Source organism: Pituophis catenifer, unplaced genomic scaffold, assembly GCF_029215685.1.
Source record: "Pituophis catenifer annectens isolate HBS135680 unplaced genomic scaffold, rPitCat1.0.hap2 SCAF_1, whole genome shotgun sequence".
NCBI lineage: Eukaryota > Metazoa > Chordata > Lepidosauria > Squamata > Colubridae > Pituophis > Pituophis catenifer.
In genome coordinates, this window is record NW_027256881.1 from 181,536,252 (window position 1) to 181,563,022 (window position 26,771).

The window sequence follows — 26,771 nt, forward strand, 5'->3', positions numbered from 1 at the left end:
TAAATTTGCAAGGCTTATGCTTCAAAAGCTGTTCTCAATTATCTGTGTAAGCACAAACAACATTTCCAAAGAACCAATGGTGAAATGTAAAATTTGTTACTACCGGTTCTGTGGGCTTGGTGGTGGTGGTGATAATATGATTGGATGGGCGTGGCCAACTTTTTTTTTAAACTTTTAAAAACATTTTTTCTATAACCTCTTCAGCCGAAGAGGTTGTAGAAAAAAATGCTTTTAAAAGCCTCTGATGATCCCAGCTGAGCCACACGATCATCAGAGGCTTTTTTTTTTAACTTTTAAAAGCATTTTTTCAGCTGAAGATTGCACAGCTCAGCTGGGCATGGGGGGGGCAGGGATTTTTGCTACTGGTTCTCCGAACCACCCGCCACCATCGCTACCAGATCAGGCGATCCAGTCCAAACCGGGAGCATTTCATCCCTGCAAAGAACCCACTATAAAGTGAAATGACCATGCATACACAAGCATATGAGTTGATGAGAAACTCTTTTCTAGGAGTTGTGCGATTTGTGCAAAAGACACAACTTCTGTAAGAATTCTGAGAGAAATGCTTCATTCACACTAACATATGTTTTCAAATATTTCTTTCAAATGCTTTGCACAATCCTATTGTTAAACAATTTAGGATTGCTTAGGATGGTTCTTTTCAAACAATGGGCACTGGGAATATTTCAGAATAAAGTGTATACTTATTTTTTTTCTGTTTTCAAGGGCTTTTTCCTCTCATTGGATCAACAACACATTATATCCTAGAGACACATTCCCTTTCTATTTAACATATTCAGTTCAAGTGCATATTTATTTAATCAATTTGTCTATGGACCATTAAAACATTACAAACAAACAAAAATACACATTGTGTTTCTGAGGACATACGAGGACAGATTTAGGCTATCCATCCCTATATTGTTGGCAGTAGCAATAGATAATAATATAAAAACACAGTAGAATCTCTCCAAAACTTCTCTGACTCCAGCATTCTATATAACACAGTATTCAACTGGGGATATTTGGGTAGCCTATAAGTATAGACAGCTGAGCAATAGCCATTTTACACTGTAAACACTCTAACAACTGATAATCAGGAACTAATATACAGTTATCAAGACTGGCAGCCATTGATAATAGGTCTTTCATTAATTTATCTAGTCTCTCCCTAAAGTTGTATAAATTGGTATATATCACAACCCCAGAAAATAGCAAAATCCTGCAATTTAAGTGCATGTTGAATAAAAGAACATTTTATTCTTCATCCCTTGGTTTTATTTCATTGGAAAAAAAAGAAACTTCTCTTGTTTGCATTTTCCATACTTTGCATAGTTTTATGTACCTTTATGTAGTTTCTCCTCTTACTTGCCTTTGCTCTAAACCAGAGGTCTTCAAACTTGGCAGCTTTAAGACTTGTGGACTTAAACTCCCAGAATTCTCCAGCCAGCTATGCGTTGAAGTCCACAAGTCTTAAAGCTGCCAACTTTGAAGACCTCTGCTCTAAACCATAGTTTCAATTTGGTTGGTTTCTAGATCTGTGGACCTCAACTCCAAGAATTTCTGCATTAGTTTGGCTATTACTGAAAAATCTGGGAATTGATTCCCACATATAGAAGTTGCTTAAGTCAAAAAATACTGATAAAACATTATCTCCCTCACAGGAGTGCTGCAACCTATCAATAATTTCAGTTGTTCTTTTCTTTAGTTTGACTAAATGTGCAATATCCTTGTATAATGATTACAGTGGCTATGATTGATCAAAACATGACATGATATTCTAGATGTGATCATTAAAAAAATTATACAAAGATATGATTTATAGTTTTATCTCCAGTTCTTCTCTCTGAATTAATTCAAATTGTGCGGGTTTTTTGGGCAGTTGCACTTTGGATATCCATTTTCAAAATTAACTTTTTGTTGTTAATTTTTAAATTATACAAAAAGCAAAATACAGTTTCTTAAAGTTGTAATGGGAAGTTTGAACAATATAAATTTATTGGGAGCTTAATTTTATTATTTTTATTCTGTGCTAAAATTGAATTAAAATAGTTCACTTGCCAAAAAGAAAAGTTTATATTTAGCATAGTGAAATAAATTGAAAGATTAAAAGTTAAAATTGGAATTTTAAATGGTGTGGAACTTCATATCTATCTGGAGACTGCTTTTTAATTCTCACATTAAATTTGTACTTTCTTGCTATCTTCATTAAGGTTATCAAACAACACTGCTCCAGCAACAAACTATTTGAAAAATATATTGCTCTATTGAAACATTTGAACCAAGCCAGTTATTTGCTTTATCAATAAAAATTCATATTTGATTGCATCAACATTTTTTGCTATATATTTTTCAATCAAAACTTTCTGAATCATTAGATTTTTTTAATGTCAATTTTTAATACAGTCAAACATACTTTTAAAAATGCCTTGGAAAGAATGAATGTTACTCATCAGTTAATAACTGTAGTTATATAATTATCAGTTATAACTATATGTGTAATCATTCACTTGTTATAAAACATACAGTTCTCTGTTTTTTTTAAGATCGTTGTCAGATAGATAATAGTTACTTTTTATTATCAGTTCTTTACAGAACAGTTCCTCATTAGTGAGAAGGCTCTTCTCATCTTAGTTCTGGGATTTTCCTGCCCTGCTGAAATAAAATGCTGTGACATCTAGCTGCCATTCCACCATTGTAGCAAAAGTAGAATATGGGAAAGGATCAGTTACTACTTAGCTTCTGTATTTAATACTTCCCCAGAGGTAGTGCTGGCAAACTGAAAAGTAGATGAAGATCTAACAGAGAACTGCACGGTAGGATGAAGATAGCAGTCCAGGAGGCAAAATTGGCATGTAGACATACCCATTGGGGTTTTGTTTCTTTATGCAAAGCACACCAATGTGCCATACTTCTAAAGGATGCCTCTGATAAACATATCCTAAATAGCATGGTTGGGATTTTGTTACATAATATTAAAAGATGCCATTCTGCCATGTATGGAACCTATTTTAGTATTCTTAAGGGATTATAATTTATTAATTTATTTCTAAAATAATAACTTTTAGAATAATTTGTTTTGTTCTGGTTTGCTCTATCATAAATTTTGAGGTACAAGAATAGATATAATGCAAAAGCATTCGATAATTTGATTATCCTGAACTCTGAGATTGGTTTTACAATATTTTGATTTACCATGATAGCCTAAAGATTTTCAGATATTAGGCATATCTGTATTCTTAAATAAATATGGCATTTTAATACAAACCTGACTTTTTACTGAATATATGATAGTCACATACTTTTTTTTTAAACTTAGTACATTTTTTTTCAACTGTGATTATGCACAATTATGTTGAAGAACCTCTACTATCTCAAGCTAGAACGAGGAAATTATAGTTACAGGTAGTCCAGTAATTATAACTATCACTCATTTAGTGATAATTCAAAGTTATGATGGTGCTGAACAAGGAAACCAATGACTAATTCTTATCATTTTGGCTGTTACAGTGTACCCACAGGCACATGATCATAGTTCATAATTATGATAGTTGCAATGTCCCATGGTCATGTGATTGCCATTTGCTACCTTCATTGCCAATTTTTGACAAGCAAAATCAGTGGGGAAGCTGGCAGTAGGTCAGTGGTGATTGTGTGATGTCATGTCTAACTATTGTGTGGGATTTGTTTAATGAAGGCACAGTTTGAATTGTTGCAACTGCTGTCAGAAGTCAGCATGGTCCCATGACAACATACTTTACAACCATGTTGCTTAGCAACAGAGTTGCCAGTCCAAATTACCATTGTTAAGCGAAGACTACCTGTATCTGATAGTCTCTGAAAATGTCCATCCCTGTTTTAAATAAAACTTTATAAAACTGTGTACCAAAGCAGTAGGATCAACATGTTCCCAATAAAAATGGCACATGTCTTCTCTCAATTTGTCATACACAAGGCACAATGTGTCAATAAAGGTGAGACTATGATATACCTTTATGGGCAGGGAGGAAGAAGAGAAACAAGACAGGACATAATATTTTCAGCAAATGATGCAGTCAGTAATATTCTAAACATTCAGGACTCTAGCATTGTTATATTAGTTCTTAAATATTTTTCAAAGGGACTAATGACAAGTATTGAGAAAGAAAAACAGATAGATAAATAGACAGACAGACAGACAAGTAGATCGATAGATTGATAGATCATAGGTGGAATAATAGCTGTTTAATAGTAGTACTGATTATTCTGTTTTAGTTTGGTTTAGTTTAGTAATTATATATCCACTTACCTCCAATTTCTTTCTTGTAGTTCACATCATGCAAAAATTTGAATGTTTTAGATAAGCTGCCTGTTATCATTACTTGACTATTTTTTTAACAAAATCCCTTTTCCCAAATCAGTTTTAAGAAAATATTGTGCCAAATGTGAAATATCATTACAGCCCCCTTGTGATTAATATATTATTGACAGCAGCAAATTACAAAATTGTCTCCTAGGAAAGAAACTGCAGATTAAATGCTGCTGTTTATTAGTGTGCTTGCAGTGCATCAAATATTCCTCTGTAAAGGAATAAAAGGCAGTATCACAGGGATTTTTTTCTCTACCTTTTTTTTGAATGCATAATTTCATTTTCTTTACAGGTACTGATTCAGGGTGCCATTAAAAAAGAACCATGTAAGCACATGGTTTAATTTAAAATCCCACTGATTTACCTTGGTTTATTCTCCTTTTAGATGTTGTTGATAAAGGAAAAGTAGCTGAATATCAGAAGAATGATATTATGAAATATATTTTTAAGCTAAGCACTTTATAAATTAATGACAATGATCTTTTAGATATATTTCTTTCCTATGTCAAGTGACTTTTTAATAGTTTTTGTACATTTTGGAGAAAATTTGTAATTTTATTTGCTTGGCTTGAAAATTATTTAGATATGTTTTATAATCCATAACATTTATTTCACTTCCCGCCTTCATATAAATTTTAATTTCAACTACTATAGGTTTATAATCAGAATATATCTGGATCAGTTTTTGATATACTGTGTATCTTTCTAGAAATATATATACATTTGAGAAATTGTAAACATATACTCTCACCTATTTATATGCATTGAACATTTTACAAAAGTTTTTAAGAAGGTGTTCATAGGTAAAGTAACAGGGCATGAAGATTAAGGTTTCAATGCTCATTATAATGATTAAATTGCATTATTACAACAACATTAAGACATGAAGGTTAGAGATTTTTTTTCTAGTTTGCTATGGCTAAATTGAATGTAATGACTCATATAAAATAGAAAGCAGATGAGTCAAATTTTACTGTTTAATTAAATAATATAAAATAATATCAGAAAACATTATAAGCCTTATAAACCTTATAAGCTTCATTAACCAAACTTTTTTTGCCTACTTTGGAAGTCAATCAGATTGTAGTTACTGGGTCATAGATCAAGGAAATGGAAACAAAAAGATTGGTTACTCTATTATACTCATTTTACTATTAAAATTATTTATCACCTGCTATATCTGGGAAAAGAGGAAGATAGGCTAACAAATATTTATGTCACCGTTATTATGTTGTATTTCAAGTTCACTCTGAAATGATTAAGTCTTGACAGTGGAGAATAGATTGGAAACAACTGAGTGTAGAAATCAGAGAGATAATGATAGGTTATAGTGACAATGCTAACCTTATAGTCAAACATTATAGTCATTATAGCTTACCAATAAATAATGAAAATAATTGTTTTGGTCACAGGAAGGCCCACTTTTCCACTTTACTCCAGTTAGGCAGATTTTCAGTCTAAGGTGCAAATTAGAAGGATTCTTGTTTAAACTTTCAGGAGTGATATTTATGAAACTGAAACTGATAAAATGCTTGTCAGTTGAAAGTTTTTTTTAAAAAAAAAATTCTCACAAGTGTGACTAGTCAAGTTTTCATACATTACTATGTTTTGCTAGAGCTTCTCCCATATTCTAAACCAGGGGTGGGTTTCAAAACCCATCGCTACTGGTTCGCTTGTGGGCATGTGCACACTCACGCGCCTGTGTGATGCTTCTGCACATCCGCAGAAGCGTCCGGGTGGGTGGGTGGAGTCTCCCACTGCCACTGCTACCGGTTTGCCCGAACTGAGGCAAACCGGTAGCAACCCACCACTGTTCTAAACCATAATTTAAGTCAGGAGTGGAGAATATGTGTTTGTCTAGATACTATTGAACTACAACTATCATTAATTTTCATCACTGACCATGCTTCTAGGACTGCTGGGAATTGTAGTTCAGCAATTCCTGGATAAGACTTAAGTTCCATGCTCTGGGTCAAGTTAGGAGTTGGCAACTTGTAAACTGTGGGCAAGAGTCAGCACTCTCCCCTGCTGCAATTTTGAATATAAGGGGTTTTTTTTTGTGTTAATTTGTGGTTTCGAGGACCTGAAGGGGTGAAATGGGTCCATTAAGCTTTGCAGAAGCTTAAGAGAGACATAGCAATCCTTGAAACCTTAAACATCCTCAGTTGATCCATATTGTCTTATTTATCTGAAGAGGGCTAAAGTACAAAATGAGTGCCTGAAAAAAAATGGTATATAGAATAGTATATTTTTTAGACAAGTTCTAATAACAGTTTAGAAGGGGTACCTTTTGATTGCTCTATCAAATGCATACTCTCCTTTCAAGGAATGTAATTATGCTTTCTTTCTCCAGCTTTGCATACTTTTCTTCTCTTCCATTCTCCTTTTCTCCAAATCCTGTTAATGTGTGTACCATAAGTAGTGGGGTCAGCAGGCACAATTCCACCCCCCACCCCCGTGTCTATATTTATTATACGAGCTTGGATGAGTTTGTGAACATGTCACAGTTTTAGAAAAACCTACCTCATGTTATTACTGGGAAATCTTAAATTTGACATAGTTTAGAAATGATATAGGACATTATACCACCAGTTATAAACATTAGTTATAAACTGAATATTTTCCCATTTATATCCTCTGCTATGCATAAAGACTCAGTCTTTCTCATTTTTAACTCTAGATAGGTTTGATTCCCTGGCTAAATGTGCAACAATTATGTTACCGTATTTTTGGAATCTTGAATACCATCAAGATTTCAGGGCAGGGAGCTAAAGAAACGATAAACTAAATTGTTGTGATCACACTCTATGGCTGTAGAAATGCTCCTTGGAAGATGGCAATGTGATGGATGGAGTAAAGATTTTTTTTCTTGAGCTTTGAAGGGTGAGTGTTCACAGTTGTGCTGAGCATCAAGGAAATCAAGAAATCCAGGCAGTTCAAATGTATATAAAGGTTTATTGCAAGCTTAAGCTCTCTACAAGAATCTGAACCACTAATGGTTAAAGCAAATTGGCAGTAGATAAGAGTCAATGGTGAGCTGGACTCAGATCTCTTGTGGGCACAAAGGGACTTGAGACTGATGATGTGTTTGACCTCTCCCTCTGGCTCAGCCTGATCATCTCCTACTTAAATCTGGATAAAACCCTTTTTTAAAAAAACTTTTAAAAGGTGCCATTGCAACTTGTTCTAAAGGTAAATAAGTGAGTAGTGGTGGAAATAAATCTCTCTCTCTCTCTCTCTCTCTCTCTCTCTCTCTCTCTCTCTCTCTCTCTCTCTCTCTCTCTCTCTCTCTCTTTCTATATATATATATATATATACACACACACAAATGAATACTTGAATCAGGACCATGGTACATGAGAACAGAAGTCAGGCATTTCTTTTCATGCTCTTGTATTACTTAAGCTTGTTTGAGATGCAGGTTAGGAAACAATATAGAGTATACCACATAAATAATCAAATCAAAATAACCCCCAAACTGTTATTTCTCTTGATTTGTTAAATTTAATTAAAAATGAATAAAAATGACTACAAGCAAAGAAGCAAGAACAGTTGGGGATTTCCCATCCCTCAGATGCTTTTTGCAGTTCTGCATTTGCAGAACTTTCATAGCATATTTATATGATACTAAATCTTTTAAACTACTTGTTTTGTTAACCTTTTTGCGCATGCTTTTTCCTACTCCAAAATGCATACATTATCTTCTGAAACTAGACTCCATAAAGAATAAGGAATAGTATAATTAATAAAAAAATACACTGAATCAGAGCAGCACAGCAGCAAAAAGAAGAGCTATATTTATCATAGTATATCCTGTGCAATTTAATTCAAAGTCTGTGCTAGATGATAAAAAGATTTGGCCACTAATGTCTATTTTCAGGGGTTAAAAATAAAAGTACAACCTTTAAATATAAATTTTCAGATAGACCTGTTTAATTTGACATGTAGTATTCTTAGTTTCTTCTGTTCAGAATAGTATAGCAATTTGTTTCCTATATGAATTTTCACAAAAAGATTAAAGATATGTTTCTATAAATATTATTTAATGTATTTGCTTAGCTGTTATTCTGTAGCAAGTAGCACAAATATTCCCAGATTCCTGGATGTGTGGTCCCTGTTGCAGTTGGAAGCAGAATAGAAACATCTGAAAACCATTATTTGGATTATATATGCTAAAGTATCTAATTTTACCTTTAGGATCCGGTTCCTAAATCACAGTTCTTCTCATCCTTTGTATTCCCCAATGTGACACAGCTTCTAACATACTTGAAGCATAAAGATTCTTTCGATAATACCCAATATAAATTAAAGTGACAACTGGGATACACTGGAGTCATATGGATTTGCCACAAAATTAATAGGGAAAGCAAATTTCTCCAGTTATATAAAAAGAAAAATGAAGCTAGTCTTAGGATCTATACAATAGTTTTTGTATATGAATACATTTTTGATGTTTGTTTTTGTCAGTTAAGAATGAATGAATGATACATTTTCAACTATATTACTTTCTTTTGGAAGAATTTTGATTATTTTCTATTTAGAATTTATTTATTTGTCTTTTTTCTTGTTTCAGAGTATGATATCATCCATTGTAAATAGCACGTATTATGCAAATGTGTCAGCTACTAAGTGCCAGGAATTTGGAAGATGGTATAAAAAGTACAAGAAAATTAAAGGTAAATTGATTTTAATTATCATTCAATGCCAAACCTTTTAACAGATCATGAATACTTGAAATTTGTTATTCTAAAATGATCAAGAGGTGCTTACAAAGGCTAGTTTATATAGAGTGTCATCAATATTTTTCCAGATACAAAGATCTACTTTGGTTGAAGCAGTTTCTCTATGATCTTCAACAATTTTTATAAGTATTGTATCTCAAGGTAAAGAAAGGAATATTTCAAAAGTGCTTTTTACAGTGAAAATATAATCAAAGGAGCTAAATAGTTTCAAGGCCGTTTATGGATCATTGTTACTTGTTATAAGACAAAAAGGGAGAGCATTCTTACTACATTCGGCTGAGATGTAAAAGCACCTTTGAACATTAAAAAGCTCTTCCTGTAGTCCCAGAATTTCCATTGCAACCACCAAGTATTTCTATCATATTATGGTTTTCTACTTCCTTTTTTCATTCAATTTTTAAAGCTTTTCTTTTTCTCCCGTCCCTCACCATTTTTAAAAATAAATCTACAGTTAATTGTTAAATATAGAAAAGCAGAATAAGACCTTGATTTGAATTAGGAGGTCAAGGATCTAAGCCCAAAGAGTTTTCTGGATAACTGTGTGATGTTGCTAATGAGATTTTGAATTTAAAACTCATTGGAAATGTGTGTGCATATATATGTATGCATGCATGAGGGGCAATGAAAGGTCACAGTCTGTGTGAAATAAACACAAACTGCTTTAATATGGTTCATATAGTATTGATTCTTCGGCTACAACAAATAGGAGCAAAACAGCAATGAAAAAATTACTGTAGGTATAAGTACTGAAAAATAAACAGAACCAAACTTTATCATCATCATCTCCAAGAGGTTTTGTTATATTTTCTTTTCATATTGTCTCATTTACAGAATTTATAAATGAGAATTTACTTTATATGTAAGATGAAAGATTCAATTTCAGAAACTATTTTAGTGTAGTCCTGTGAATTTAAAAGTAAGGGTCAAGTTACTATGAATCTGGTCAGCAAGATCAGCCATCATTCAAGGTCAATCCAGTTGAAGCAACCACTGTTGTACACATATATCTTAATTTTTGTTACATTAAACTAATTATAAAAAAGTTATTCTAATTTAATATTACAAATGGAAAATGACGAAGAGCTTCAAAATCATTTTATTGGCATTTCAGTTGAACATAATCTGCTCTGTGAAATGTGTTTCTGATTTATCCACTAATGTCTCTTTTAATAAAGCAGTGGGAACTAACTGGTTCCTTCTTAATCAAAACCATGATTTCCTAAACATAAGCTATGAGATTCTGTTACAAGTTGCCACATACAGATCTCTTTGGTCAATTCTTTCCCCTCCTGTTCTGTTGAACTAAACAAACAGTAAAATAATTATACATAGAGAAAGATCAAAGTAAATATGACTAATGCATAGCAAAAATTTAAAAAACTTTCTGAAAGAAAAAAAAGCGTTAGGTTCCAGAACATATATTTAATGTTTAAACAAATATGAGAAACTGAACAATCAATAATTTGATATCATTAGCAACAGATGTAAAAGTTATATGCAAAGAGCACTTGAAATAAACATGCTCAAATTATAGTTGTGGAATCCATTACATATTCAACATTGCTATTATGCTTAGTTCATATCAACCTTTGTCTTTATATCAATTGGGCCTGCATTTTGTATTGGTGAGATCTACATCTATTGACATACAAGCTTCTGAAAATTGATTGTAGTCCATTAAAACTGATACTAGAAAAAATAATATAGACTGTATCATTTTTGGGATTGCGTGCTTCCTTGTAATCCTCCTATCGTTTTATTTTCCTTTGCTCTTTCATAATTTGTGTTTGAAATTTTATATTGTACATTTATAAGGAAGTTTTATCTTAGCAATTAATAGAACTTTGTAATAATAATTATGATTACAATAATGATGAATAATTAGCATAGTAAGAATAATAGCAGTGAAATTTGTACCGTATGCAAGGCAGAGGAGTGTATATAGAAAAAAATAAATATGCAATTTTACTTATCTAGGCTTTCATTCATAACATAGATCAATGTTACCATTATTGGGAAGCACCCAGCCTGGCAGGAAGGAGGGATCAAGTGAGGAATTATCCTGGAGTCACTGCGCAACTGTAAAAGGGCTAGGATCAACCTCCCCCCTCCCAGTTTCCTTGGAGCTTTATCTCATTGTTCCTAAAAATAGGCTGTGAGACTGGGGTGATTCCTGTGTTATAGGCAGAGCATAATAAAATAGTTACCTTGAACTCTGCATATTGTTTGTGCCTGACAACCATAAACCAATTGAAACTGCACTTTGAGGGGTGAAATTAATACAGACCCATCAATATGTGCTCTTTAAATTGCTTGTATGAGGTGGGTCATAATTTTTTTGCTACTATATATGGTTACACAAAATTCAGGAAAAATATCGCTTTATTTTTCATTTTCATTTTTTCATTTTATTAAATTTGTATACCGCCCTATTCCCGAAGGACTCAGGGCGGTAAACAGCCATAAAATAAAACACATAGATACAAAATTTAAAATAGAGATAAAACTAATTAAATAAATTTGGCTGAACCATTTTAAAACCCCAATAAATTAAAACCAAATTTAAAATTTCCATTTAAAAAGAGGAAAAATTTAGGTCAGGCCAGCTTGATGAAATTAAAGCTTTACTTTAATATGTAGCTGATCAAATTTAGTATCTCACTGATATATATTCACAATAATATTTTAATTAACTTGACAAGCACTGAAATAGCTAGGTGTGGATGGTGAAAAGTTTATATATTATCAGTTCATATCACGTTGATGCCTTCTATAATTTATTTATTTTTATTATTTATTAAATAAATTATATGGCTGCCCCTCTCACGGAAAGTAACTTTGGGTGCTATACAGACAGCAATAATTGTTTTATTATATATAGTACCTAAAATATTTGTGTCACTTTATGGATCCTTTGTTCTGCCTTTGTTTTATAAAAAAGAACAAAGTAAAAAAAAAAAACTAATGAAAGAGAAAAGAAGAAAAAACAATATAACAATATAAGGGCTTTTGTATTAATTTTATAGAAAAGATTTTCAATGAAGGATGACACTATCTCAAATCAAATAAAATCTTTTTATTTACTAACATAAAGCATATTTCATTGTAATCATCCACACATAATCCAAGTCTGTAAGCAACTCCTGAAATTTCAAACATCACTTTTCTCTTTCTGTATTTTATAACTTTGAAAGCTTATGTACTAAATGAGACCCATTGCATATAATAAGGACTTAGATAGTATTGGCTGTAAAAAGCCAGATGACCACTAGATAGCAGCAAAGAGCTTTTCCTGTCACTTGGTCCTATTTAGTTGTTGTCTGGATTTTTGAAGCAAAGCTCTGATAGTCCTATGGTAATAGTTCTAATTGTGATCTGTTTATAACGTTCTATACAGTGGCCTATATTCAATGTTGTGAAATGCCACTTATTTTATACATCCCTTTGGGGTATGGAAAAAAGAAGGAAAAATCAATTCTGCCTGTGCTGTCCAGACAGTAAATTAGTTAGTTAGTAGTGGAATTTATAATTCCAGGCAGGGAGTGTGCTGACTAGAGGGATATTTAGTTTAGTTTGGGAACATATCTCCTTAAGAGATTGATCTCTGGGAAATGTAGTCTTTATGTCATGTGATGAAGAGCCAGCTACGCTCGGAACAGAACACTGCCAATATTTCTTTCAAAAGACAATGCAATAAGACTTGCTTCCATGGAAGTTTGCAGAGGATGCAAATTTAGTGGTAGGTAGAACTAGAACTCATGGTTTCCCGGATCCTAGCCTGGTGCTTTAACCACTACACCAAACTAGCTCTCCATGGCAATATTAATAGGCTTAAAAACTAATTGTAATCCTGAATTATTGGTGATTAATGCTTTATGAGGCAACTTTATTTGTCATGGAAACTGATTCTTGAGTTCCCATTAGTGGGTGGCTGTTATGTTCTTATTGTGTTTGTAAGCTTTTTATAGATATCTGCTTGTCCATTTTTGATATAGAATTCTGGATAAGGTGAACCTTTGATCTGATTCAGAACTTGATCTTGTGTTCTTAAAAATAACAACTACTTTCTAAACGATTAATGTATTAATATGAAAAGTTAACAGAAGTTGTATAGGAGCTATAGCAATCTTCATATGAGCTCTAGGTAATAAGATTTACTGGAGAATTAGTTGACTGATATGTACTATTTTGAAAATAGATTTTCAGCAGATTTGCAGGAATTCATTTTAGGAAGCATTTCATGACTGCCAAATACTATAGTGCAGTGATGGCTAACCTTTTTGCCATTGCGTGCCAGGAGAGGGGGGGGCGGGGGAGGGTCGTGCGCGCACATGCCCATGCGCATGTGTGCGCAACCCCCTCCCCCTCCCCCCCGTTCCTGGCACATGATGGCCTGGTAGGCCTGTTTTTCTTTCTTACCTGGTTCTAGATCCTCTCTGTGTATCTGGGAACGGCGAAAACAGCCTTTCCCACTCCCTTGGAGGCCCTACGGAGGCTGAAAAAAGCCCATTTCCCAACTCCCGGTGGGACAGGAAGTGACATTTTTTGCTGTCTCCAGCCTCCAGAACCTCTCTAGGAGTCTGTAGGAGCCTCTCTAGGAGTCTCTGGAGGCTGGGGACAGGAAAAAACGTCACTTCCTGTCCCACCGGGAGTGGGGAAATGGGCTCTTTGAGCCTCCATAGGAGGCTCAAAGGAAGTGGGAAAGGCTGTTTTCGCCGTTCCCAGATACACAGAGAGGATCTGGACCAGGTAAGAAAAAAAAAAAAAACAGGATTTCCCCCCCCCCAGGCCCTCCAGAGGCAGGAAACAGCCTGTTTCCCTACTTCTGGTGGGCCCAGAAGGCCCAAAAATCAGCTGGCTGGCACGCGCATGCGCCCCAGAGCTGACCTGGCATGCCCACTAATATGGCTCCGCGTGCCACCTGTGGCACGCGTGCCATAGGTTCACCATCACGACTATAGTGGAACTGCCCTTTTGGGCACACAAATCAGAGATGTGCAAATACAGTTTTCCTGGTCAGAGACCAGACAGTAAATAACACTGATAGATGGTTAGAGTAAACATGAAGTTAAGTGTTGACTGGAAATAAGATTTCTGAAATTACCTCTTTGTTCATAATTGGGTTAAGTGGGTTTTGATGAAAAGAAATAAGTAATTAAGATCATCACAGTTTTTAAATGAATTAGCCACATGAAAATCACCTCCCATGCTCTAGAATAGTTCTAGGAAGTCAAGATTGGTAGTTAGAGTTTTGCTTGACAGTGAGAGGGATGGCATATAAATTTAATAATAAAAAAATAATTTATACTGTGTATCTTTATCTATTGCCTTCTAGAGGCTTGTAATGGTATTATAATTTTGTTTTTCCCAAATGTAATGAAAACTAGCTACAGATATACAGAACATAATGTATATATGCCTATCCTGGTACTGCTATTCTGCATTATTTAGTAACGACAATATTAATATTCTTATAAGATTATACAGATCAGGGGTCACCAACCTTTTGGATGTCAGGGATCACTAAATTCATAATTTTAAATTCCATGGACCACTAATATGATCTGTCTAATGACCAGCTGGCTGGGCGTGGCAAGGTGGCCATGTGACTGGGTGGGCATGGTCAACTCAATGTCACTCAAGTTGAGGGGCACCTTGCCAGCCTCTACTCGCTACGCCTTGCCTACCTGCCCAGGCTCCTCAGGGCCCCAACAGGAAGCAGTTCCTGGAGCTAAGCAGTCATCATGAGAAAGAGCTGGCAAAACAGCTGGCTCAGTTAAAATTGGATGTGACTGAGAAGGAGGCTCAGCAGAAGCTCCTCACGGAGGACTACGAACATAGGCTTTCCAAGCAGAGGGAAGACCTGCAGGAATACAAGGCCAGGTACTGGCACCAGTTCCAGGTCATGATGCTGGCCTAGAATGATGCTGTCCCACTGGAGCTCTTCGCCACCAGCAGCACTTTCCTCCAGCCTTCGCCCAAAGCCCCGCACCAGGAGGCTGAAGCAGACCCCAAGTTGGAATTTCTGCCCCCCTGTGATCTGCACAAAAAGACCCAGAAGGGGGAGACTCTCTGCAGCAACACAAACATTCATTGCACGTATCCGGCCCAGGGACCGTAGTTTGAGGACTCCTGATTTAGTACAATATAAAAAATGCAAATAATTTTTCTGCGGACCATCAAAATTTTCTCGCAGACCACCAGTGATGTACGGACCACCGGTTGGTGACTGCTGATATAGACTATATCAGGAGTTCAGTCTGTATAGAAGCTTGGCAAAAATAATTCCACATCTATTTAGGGTTTTTCAAACTTTTAGGTACAGTTGTTTCCATTATGACTTGAATAGGATACTTATTATTTTTTTAAAAATAAGAATATATTGGTGGTGGGGGAGAAGGCAAGAAGAACCATAGTTCATGATTTTGTCCTGTTATACCCTGTTTTGAGTTGACCAGGCTATGCAAAGCGAAAATAAAACAAAAGAAAGCAAAATTATAAATGAAAAGTTTAAATGGCTTAAAATTTATAAATAGATGCAAATGTTTGCTTCTTGAATTTGCTGTTGAAAGAAGCCAAAATATTTAAAATATTCTGTAGTATTTTATTGATACAATAAATATTTCAAAACTGGGTATCTACAATTCATTGAAGATTTACATAACCACTTAGGAATGGTATATGCTAACAAGGGCTTATTTAGGAGAATCCCTTACAATATTTGTTTGTTTATTTTTTATTTGATTTCAAGTCTGGCTCTTTAATGCTCTGAGTGGCTTACAGTTAAAAACAGTAGTTGAATGTACACTGAAGTAGCAAATGTGCAGTGAAGTTCTTAAAAAAAAATAGGGTGTATATCCCATAACTCATTTGGGGTTATGAATTTGACCCTGTGGTCTGCTGAAGGAGTGTAATGTTTACAGAGCAGTGATTTGGCTGCACATATGTCATGGGAGAAAGAATACTAGTGATTTCAAGTGTTTCAAGTGTTTACAAAGACATGGTATGAGAATTGATGATATTATAAACAACAACAAATAAGAAGGCAAGACAGTATCAGTCATGTATTTTTTTTCTGCATATAGTTACGCACACATACATAGATAAACACACAATGTGAGTTTATGGGATGAAAGAACTAAATGGCCATGTAAATTATACATGTCATATGCAAATAGCCATGTAAATTATACAATATAATATTTTGATTGTTTCTGCACAATAACATTCAGAAAGTATTGGAGATTTTTGTCAGTAGTTAAAATATTAGAGTAGAACTGAGTAAACCCAACTTCAAACCCACCGTCATTGGTAGAAGACTTTGAGCCAATCACTTTTCTCAATCTAATCTGACTCCCAAGATTGGAAATAGAATTGCTACGTATCTCACTTGAAATTTGTGGAGAAAGGGCAAGATATAAATGTACATGTTTCTGAATGAATGACTGAATGACTGAATGAATAAATAAAATAAATCCTAATTGAATGTAAATATTTGGGGACTTAATCTTTGAGTTTACCAGTGCAACAATAAAATATTAGCACAATTATTTGATGCTTGGTTGGAAGGCTGACCCAATGTAATGGACTTGGGTTCTTGAAATTCATGTAACCCTTACTACATGTCAGATTTACAAAGGATAAACATTATTAGAGTTACTTTTAGAGTTATTTTATTGGTTAGCCCTTGGGCCATATCAAAGTGCAGAGTTCCAGACACAAATTATTACTAAAATCTGATAAAAACAATTTAAAATGAAATTGGAATAAAATACAGTTTAAAACGATAACTTTGATTAGCCTATAGGACATATCAAAGCACAAGGTGCAAACACATATTGCTAATAAAATTTTATACAAACAATTTAAAATAAGAGTAGGGTAAAATACAATAGTTATAGGATAAGATGCAGTATAATTTAATACTGTACCTGGATGAAGCGTCGTATCTAGATCCGTTCCAGTCGGGCTTCAGACCTGGGTACAGCACGGAAACGGCATTGGTCGCGTTGGTTGATGATCTCTGGAGGGCTCGGGACAGGGGTTGTTCCTCTGTCCTGGTCCTGTTAGACCTCTCAGCGGCTTTTGATACCATCGACCATGGTATCATGCTGCACCGGCTGGAAGGGTTGGGGGTGGGAGGCACCGTTTTACGGTGGTTCTCCTCCTTTCTCTCTGACCGGTCACAGTTTGTGTTGACAGGGGGGCAGAGATCGACCCCGAGGCCCCTTATATGTGGGGTGCCGCAGGGATCGGTTCTCTCGCCCCTTCTGTTCAACATTTATGTAAAGCCGCTGGGCGAGATCATCCGTGGTTTCGGGGTGAAGTACCATCTGTACGCTGACGACACCCAGCTGTACATCTCCACCCCGGACCACCCCAACGATGCCCTTGAAGTGATGTCCCAGTGCCTGGAGGCCGTACGGATCTGGATGGGGAGAAACGGGCTCAGGCTCAACCCATCCAAGACCGAGTGGCTGTGGTTTCCGACGTCCCGATATAGTCAGCTGGCACCATCGCTGGCTATTGGGGGCGAATCATTGGCCCCCACGGAAAGGGCTCGTAACTTGGGCGTCCTCCTGGACTCACGGCTGTCTTTAGAAGAGCACTTGACGGCCGTGACCGGGAGGATTTTTCATCAGATTCGCCTGATTCGCCAGTTGCGTCCCTTTCTAGATCGGGACTCGTTACGCACAGTCACTCATGCCCTCGTCACCTCTCGTCTGGACTATTGTAATGCTCTCTACATGGGGCTCCCCTTGAGGTGCACCCGGAGGCTCCAACTGGTGCAGAGTGCAGCCGCGCGGGTGGTTATGGGAGCGACATGGCGTTCCCATGTAACACCTCCCCTGCGCGAGCTGCACTGGCTCCCGGTGGTCTTCCGGGTGTGCTTCAAAGTTCTGGTTACCACCTTTAAAGTGCTCCATGGCTTAGGACCTGGTTATTTACGGGACCGCCTACTACCATCAACAGCCTCCCACCGACCAGTATGCTCCCACAGAGAGGGGCTCCTCCAGGTGCCGTCGGCCAAACAATGTCGGCTGTCGGCCCCTAGGGGGAGAGCCTTCTCTGTGGGGGCACCGACGATCTGGAATGAGCTCCCCCCAGAGATACGGAGGATTCCGGATCTGCGCACCTTCCGCCGTGAGCTGAAGACGCTTTTATTTCATCAAGCTGGCCTCGCCTAAATCTTCTCCCTTCTAAGTGTAAATTTTAAATTTTTAATGTATTATAAAATATGGGTATTTTAAATTATGGGTATTAATTCAGCCAAATTTATTTAATTCATTTTATTCGATTTTAAATTTTGTATATCTATGTGTTTTATTTCATGGCTGTGCACCGCCCTGAGTCCTTCGGGAGTAGGGCGGTATAGAAATTCAATAAAATAAATAAATAAATACATAAATACATAAATATATAAAATGACATAAAATTATACTTCAGTATCACCCTTATAATCTACCCCAATCAGTCCCATGTATGCAGATCACAACCAAACCATTCTGTTTAAGTACTGTACTATGTTAAATGTTATTTTCAGATTCTGGCCACACATAAAGTAAGTTGTTTTGATATGGGGATCCCAATGGATCATTCGTTTGATATATGGACCAAGGTTCCTGTCTCTCACCCCCTTATACAAGCAACAGTCAAATAGGATGTGAGCCAGGTCTTCTACCTCTGCTACTCCACAAACGCAGAGACTCTCATTGTAGGGTATAGAATGGAATCTCCCATATCTGACCATTGTGTTAAGCTGCTCAAATCTCGCTTGAGTAAATATCTCCCTAAGATGTTTTGGATAAACATTATTAGTTTAATTTAGTATAGAATATTGTGCCAATATAGAGTTGGTATTAAAGTGCAGTTTAATGCAACTCTATATCTGTTCACTTGTAATCCTTGATATAATTTCAAATTAAAATGAAGGTATATATTTATTATTTATTTTAACAGTGGAACGAGTTGAAAGAGACAACCTGTCAGAATATTGTGTTCTTGGTCAACGTCCCATGCACTTACCGAATATCAACCAGCTGGCAACTTTGGGCAAAACAAATGAACAATCTCCTCATGGTCAAATTCACCACAGTACTCCAATCAGAAACCAAGTGCCAACATTACAACCAATCATGAGCCCTGGTCTTCTTACACCTCAACTCAGCCCACAGCTTGTAAGGCAGCAAATAGCAATGGCCCATTTGATAAACCAACAGATTGCAGTAAGTCGGCTCCTGGCTCATCAGCATCCACAGGCAATTAATCAACAGTTTCTAAATCATCCACCTATCCCTAGAACAGTCAAACCAGAACCAACAAATTCATCAGTGGAAGTATCTCCAGATATCTACCAGCAAGTCAGGGATGAACTGAAAAGGGCCAGTGTCTCCCAGGCGGTCTTTGCAAGAGTGGCTTTCAATCGCACGCAGGTATCATATTTTATTTATTTAACTGAAGCATTTTATTCAATTATTCTGTTAAAAAAGGTTCTTTAAAAAGCATATCAAAAAGACAATCCCTGTCATTGGGTTTTTCACTTTAAATGAAATGAAATAAATGGAAAGTAAAGGAAGAAGACACTTCTCAGTAATTTTATTCCATTTCCTCACTCCACCTTGCAAAATTGGAACAATGTATTAAAAATCAACCACCCAACTATTGTATAACATTTCACAAGACTATGATATAGTGCCTTCTGTCTTTATATTTTTAAAATAAAACTTGTATTTTTATGCTATAGAAACTGGATCCAAATGAGGAAAGATGGAAGAGATTGTTTAGATTCTTTTTTTCATCTCCCTTTAGAAATGTAGAAAAACAATGATCCCAGAAATACCTTTTTGAACTTAATCTGTTAAATTCTTAATAAAACTAGAGAATCAGACGCTGGTGACCTTAGCATTATCTACTTAGGGTAGATAGTTGATTTTTTGTCATTTGAAATTTATTGATCTATTAATTTTGTAATGATTTCCAGCCAAATGAATAAATTTTAAGAAAAATATTATGGCCATTTATTTCCTAAAATTCAAACTAGATTATTATTCACCACATTATGTTGTTCAGATTTAATAATACCTAATACTTCTCTCTCTGGTCCATTAATGTTCAAATTCCCCGTTTCCTTTAAAGACAAAATGTCTCCTTTTTTTTGCTTGATGAAAAGTAGGCTGCATGAGTATATTTGAGATGGAAGCAAACAAACAAGCAGGAAAATTACATCCTGTAATTTACTTCTACTACTTCTAGTTCTGACTATGCACAGAAGCATATTTAACTTTGGATTTTTAAAACAATATTGCAAGAATGCATGAACTAAAAAACTTTTGTGGTTACTTTCTCAGCTGTACCTTTTTAATTATGAAGCATTTTGGGCAGCCAGTAACATTGTTTGCCACATAGACAATAATGAGAATCAATTCCATTTTAAATTGTTTTTATCAGATTTTAGTAATAATTTGTGTCTGGAACTCTGCACTTTGATATGGCCCAAGGGCTAATCAGTAAAGTAAACTGAACTGAACTGAGAACCATATTTGTTAGTTTCCAGATGGTATTACCATTATGGTGCATATAAGCACCATAATACTCATACGCTCATTCATGAATTAATTCCATAGAACCTGAAAATTAGAAAAAAAATTAAATGGGTGAGATCCTCTCATTTTAGTATCATGAGTTTCTCAGTTCGCTGATTTTGGAATTTAATTTGGCCTTGGGAACTTATTATATCATGTTGGATTATTTTGTCATGATTGAATGTTTTAAATGTTTTCCGTTATTGTTTTCCAATAATAAATTGTTTTATTATTATCTTCCATTGGGAAGAAAGCAGTATATATAATAGTGTAATAGTGATATCAAATATTTTGAGTCCTGTGGTTAAATTATACATAATATATTAATATGTAATAGCTGCTTTCCTAAGAAAAGTAACTCTGGGGAGATTGCTTTCTTTTTATCTCTTAGGTTTTCAAGTATATGGATGCAATAATTAAAATGTGCATGGAATTATGTATTTTTTCAGATAAAGCTGTTATTGCCCTGACTATAATCAGGAGCTTACCAGGGCTGGGCTGGGTGTGGGGGTAGATATCACTGTCTTCTTTTTGTAGTCTTCCTGCATTTCCCCCTTCCTTTTTTCATTTTTTTCTTTCCTCAGAAAAGATTTGTAAAGGGGAATGATGAAAAGTTCTACAGTACCTTTTGTTTGGTAATGGTAGAAGCCAGGAAGTATTGTCTGAACATGAGAGGGAAACAAGGAGACCACTGTGGAACAGAGTGATCAGACAGGAAAGTGTTTATGTGAAAACAGTTTGATGTACTTTCATTTCATTTTTCCTTTCAACGTTTTTCCAAGGAAAGGACGTGGGAAATTTGTTTAGGTTTGCTGATGAAATGCATAGTTCTGTTCTGATATGGATATTAAACAGTTTGGGCATTAATGGAACACAATATAAATTTGAATGTGAAATTCAGCACCGTAACTTCTTTCTTGAAGCTCAGACCATAAGAGTAGAGTAGTGAAGCAAAGATGGAGATTTCATCTTGTATTACAATTCACAATGAATTTTTGGGGCACTGCCATATTGGAAATTCCATATTGTATGGCAATTAAATAAACTAGCAGCATATTTTCAATACTTCATTTCTCCTATTAGAATTATAAGATGGCTGTATCTACGGTAATAAAACAAATGTCCCTTTTAATCAACATAATTATAGTTTTCAAGCTGGCCTTGAGAGTATCAGTAAAAATTACAGCATGAGTAATTTGCCTTTATTTTTTTAATGTTGTTTTTAGTTTGAAAAAGTATTTCATCCTTTTGGATCATGCATCTACAGTATGTGTGTGTCTAGATATTGTTCTATTTCACCCTCTATAAAGCCAAATATAATAAATGTAGACAAAATGTATATAATGACATATTTTAAAGTTGACCCAAAAGCAGTTACATTTGTAGATCTTATAATATTGTCATTAAATAAGTCTTTATATGTTTTAGCTTCTAAAACTGTATGGACATATTTTTCAACATATATGTTGTTCTTTAATATTTGATTTGAAGAATTCTTTTCCTTGATAAGTGACTGAACTACTCAGCTATTTGGAACATTTTTTGTCTTTGCCACAGAAGCTTAGGCCTCATATACAATATTTTTAACATGGAATCATAGAACCAATATGTTATTATGGGTGTAATGAATCCCTTTAAAAGAAAATGTTCTTTTCAAAATTATTGTGGCTAATGATTAAATAATACCTCTTTCTGAAATTACATTTCAGAGATATAGTTTACAAAAACTTGGGGAATATTATCCCAGGAAGTTATGGAAGAGAGGAAGAGAGAGAAAAAGAAAAAAAAATGTTTAAATAAAAATATGAATGTTCATAATAAATGATGGAAAGGATCCAAAGCATTCAAAGAATCCAACAGTATTCCCTCTTTCAAAATACATTACAAATAATAAGCATTGTGATTTTATAAAATAAAGCCAAGTTGGAATTCAACTGGGATTCAAAGAACCCGTTGGCTATGCTTGAACAATATACTCTGTACCAGTGTTCCATTATTTGGGATGCACCAGTTAAACAGGAAGTGACTGTGTTTGACACACTATCTCTTCCTGCTATTTTGTTTTGAAAAATGGCAATGATCTGCTGGCACCACTTCAGAAAGCGTTTCCCAAAATTAACCCAAAATGGGTAAAAGTGTCCTTTTTTCTTTCTGTAATGATACACATACTCAGTGGTGGGATTCAGCCAGTTCACACCACTTCGGGAGAACCAGTTGTTAACTTTCTGAGCAATTTGGAAAACTGGTTGTTGGAAGAAATCATTAGGGCAGAGAACCAGTTGTTAAATTACATGAATCCCACCACTACACGTACTCATTACCCAATCATAAAAGGGACATTTAAATAAGACTTGATAAGCAGTAAAAAAGACTTTCTAAATAAGTGTTTTTGGGTAATAGAGGAAAAAGTTTGGGAAGTACTGATTTTTTAAAAAAGCTTTCATCCTCTATTTTGTATCATCTGCCTCATATACTCAAGGGAAGGGGGAAAAGTAAAAAGAGCAGAAAGAGAAAATTTCTAGATTGATTGATCCTGGGACCCATTTTCGACTTCATTTCTGTGCTGATAATAGTTAATTCTTTTATTTCCACTGATATAGCATGGTTGATTAAGGGGAGCCTAGTTTAACCTCACACAACCCCATTGTTAAATTATCTTTTAATCTTCCTTACAATCCAGTTAAGCAATTCTAAGAACATAGCCATTCAACCATTTTTTCTCTATTTATTTTTAAAGACCGAATGGCAATAAGGTGCCTTTTATTTGGTAATACTAGGGTTTTCTGTCTGGAAGTATCCTTGTCTAAAATGCAGAAATACAGCAATAGGCTATTGTGTTGGATCAAGATTGTATGCCAAGATTATCGCTAACAGTGAAGAATGGTTTGGCACAATTCAGCTGGGGAACCTGGTAAAACATAGGGAGAGATACAGATATTTGAAGTTACACGATTGCAGAGAAGGTGTAAAAAAAAAGGACATTTAGTCACCAGACTCATGAATATTAGCATATATAGAGAAAAGGGTGCAAAGTAAGGAGTAAATTCATATTCATGCTGCTTATGTTGCTAACTAATAAACATTCAGTTCTCAGTTTTTCATTCAGAATATAATTTTCTGTGGTCATGAAAAAACTTTTAAAAAAACCTTAACTATTTTTATTAATCCCTAATTATAATTATGGAATTGTATTTAGTCCATAGTATTTAGTATTTATTTATGCAGTGTGGTCTGTGTTGTAGATTAACCAGTCATATAGGTTCATAAAATATGTATTATGACACTGGTTAAATATATTAACCATTTTCTGATTTTTTTAAAAAAAATCCAATGAACAGCAGACATGTAATCCTTGAGTTACAACCATTCATTTAGTGACTGTTCAAAGTTACAATGGCACTGAAAAAAATTATATATGACCAATTTTTCATACTTATGAACTTTGCAGCATCCTTATGGTCACATGATCAAAATTCAAGTGCTTTGCAACTGGCATGTATTTGAGACAGTTGCACTGTCCTAGGTCATGTGATCACTGTAATCTTCTCAGCTGGCTTTCAACAAGCAAAGTCAATGTGGGAAACCAGATTCTCTTAAGAACTGCAATAATTCATTTAACAATTGTGGCAAAAAGGTCATAAAAGGGGGCACAACTTGCTTAACCATTTTGCTTAGAAATTTTGGGCTCAGTTGTGGTTGTAAATTGAGGTCTACCTCTACTCACAAACTGAAAAAGTTACTTAAATGTGTTGAAGAAACTTTCATCCAAAGTAGGCTTCCCATAGAACAAATAGGCGATGCACACCTATATTGGGGTACATAATATATTTGGTCTACATTTGGAAAATCAGGTATTCTTTTGTCTATAGTTCTTTTCACAATTTTATATTAGGCAAATTGAAGTGAAAGATAGCCAGTTTCCTGGTATCTTAACTGTTGCTGCATTGGAGGGGTCTACTGATTTTCTTATGAATCTAGGTGATGGAGAAAGGATCTTTGCTGTCATGACATCGTGTCTGGAATTTCTTTTCCAAGAATATTTGATACCTGCTGAAGGCCCTATGCCTTTTCTTTTTTAATTAGCTTTTCTATTATACAGGTAGTCCTTGACTTACAATTAGTGTAATTAGTTCAATTAGTGATGGTTCAAAGTTACAACAACATTGAAAAATAGGACCATTTTTCAGAGTTACAACCTTTGCAGCATCCCCATGATTATGTGATCAAAATTCAGATGCTTGGCAACTGGTTCATATTTATGATTGTTGCTGTGTTCCAAGGTCATGTGATCACCTTTTGCAACTTTCTGACAAGCAAAGTTGTTAAATATTGGAGATAATTGCTAGTTGAAGGTTTTATCCCGGTTATCTGTTGGAGTGGGGAAATACTTTCTCCTGATTGGTTGGTGGCTGATTAGTTCCCTATAAATCTGTTGGTTGTGGCAGAAATCACCTGCGAAGGGCGCGTAAGTTCAAGAATGCCATCTGCCAAAGAGGTGAAAAGAAAGGACATTTGGCTAAGGTCTGTTGTGCAAACCGACAGCTATCACTGTGAGCCCAGAAAATTGCCCTAAAAGAATGCAGAAAAGATAAGAGAGTTATGGAGAGGACTCTTTTACCGTCTCCAGAGGCACCTGAAAGACAGAAACAGTACTCGGTCAAGGTAGCCTCTCCTCCTGCAAGAAAGTCCATGTCACCGTCCTGATTGAGGGGTCCCCTTGCCGTATGGAGGTGGATATGGGGTTGTCATTGACTATCGTTTCTTGGGGTACATTAAGGGGATTGGTGCCTAAAATCTCAAAAAGACAGTTGGACTTCCACCATGTTCATCTCCGAGACTACCAGAGGAACAGCATCCCTGTCGTCTGCTCTGGCACTTTTAGAGTATCTTTTAAGGACTTTTCAGGCCCACTGCGACTGTTTGTAGTGGACAGTTCCTTACCGAGTGTCCTAGGATTGGACTGGTTTTCCTCTTTGGGTCTGAGAATCATTTGGCATTAACTCCATCAGTGAATCTGATATTGAGACATTAATCTCTAATTTTGCAGACGTCTTTGACAGAAACCTGGGCAGATATACGGGTACACCCATCTCATTTAAACTTGACCCCCAGGTTGCTCCGATCCAAATAAAGTCGCAAAGAGTACCATTTGCCTTGTGCACAAAGGTTGATGAGCAAGGAAGCCTGGAACCTGTCGACCACACAAAATGGGAGACTCCAATTGTGACCCCTCTGAAGTCGGACGGTTCTGTTCACATTTGCGCAGATTATAAATGTACACTACAGAAAAATGCATACTCGGTGCCTGTGGTCCAACATCTATTGCACTCTTTGGGTGAGGGTAAGATCTTCGCTAAACTGGACTTTGCCCAAGCCTATCAACAGCTACCTGTTGATGCTACAGTATTGGCTCAGATGATTGTAATACATCGAGGAGCTTTTAGATATTGCTGGCTAGAATTTGGGATGAGTGTGGCACCAGGACTCTTCCAGAATCTGATGGAGAGTCTCCTGCAAGGCATCCCAGGTGTCGTCCTCTATTTAGATGACGTTCTAGTGTCAGCAGTCAACAATGCCAAACTCCTCAACCATCTGCGAGTGGTACTCACCCATTTCCAGGAAGTTGGCCTCAAGGTTAAAAAAGAAAAGTGCAAGATCGCTGTTCCACAGGTAGAGTTTGTCGGATACCTTATTGATGCCTTTTGGTTACACCCTACACAGGCAAAGGTCCATGCCATCCAGGAAGCTCCCATACCCAAGAACAAGACTGAACTCCAGGCGTTCTTGGGGCTTTTAAACTTCTATAGTGTTTTCTTGCCACACAGAGCTTCAGTAGTGGAGCCTCTCCATTGTTTGTGTGACAAGAAGATGTCTTGGTCATGGGGCCAAAAAGACGCTGTGGCTCCTCTCTCAAGGAACTGCTATCTTCAAACAACGTCCTGGTGCAATACAATGAGAAACTTCCTTTGGTTCTCACCTGCGACGCCTCTCCATTTGGCGTCGGTGCCATTTTAAGCCACCGATTCCCAGATGGAAGAGTGGCCCTGATTGCCTTCTTCTCACAGACCTTGTCATCGGCTGAATGAAATTACAGCCAGC

General features: G+C 35.9%; 1 protein-coding gene across 2 annotated transcripts in view; it reads left to right on the top strand.

The window, feature by feature from the left end:
• The window catches only part of SATB2 (SATB homeobox 2), a 154,756-nt gene that overhangs the window by 64,473 nt on the left and 63,512 nt on the right, over positions 1-26,771 (top strand). For both annotated transcript variants that reach the window (XM_070956822.1, XM_070956821.1), the window contains exons 5-6: positions 8,922-9,024; positions 19,051-19,523. In XM_070956822.1, the coding sequence (XP_070812923.1) occupies positions 8,922-9,024; positions 19,051-19,523 (576 nt within the window). The remainder of the gene's footprint in view (positions 1-8,921; positions 9,025-19,050; positions 19,524-26,771) is intronic.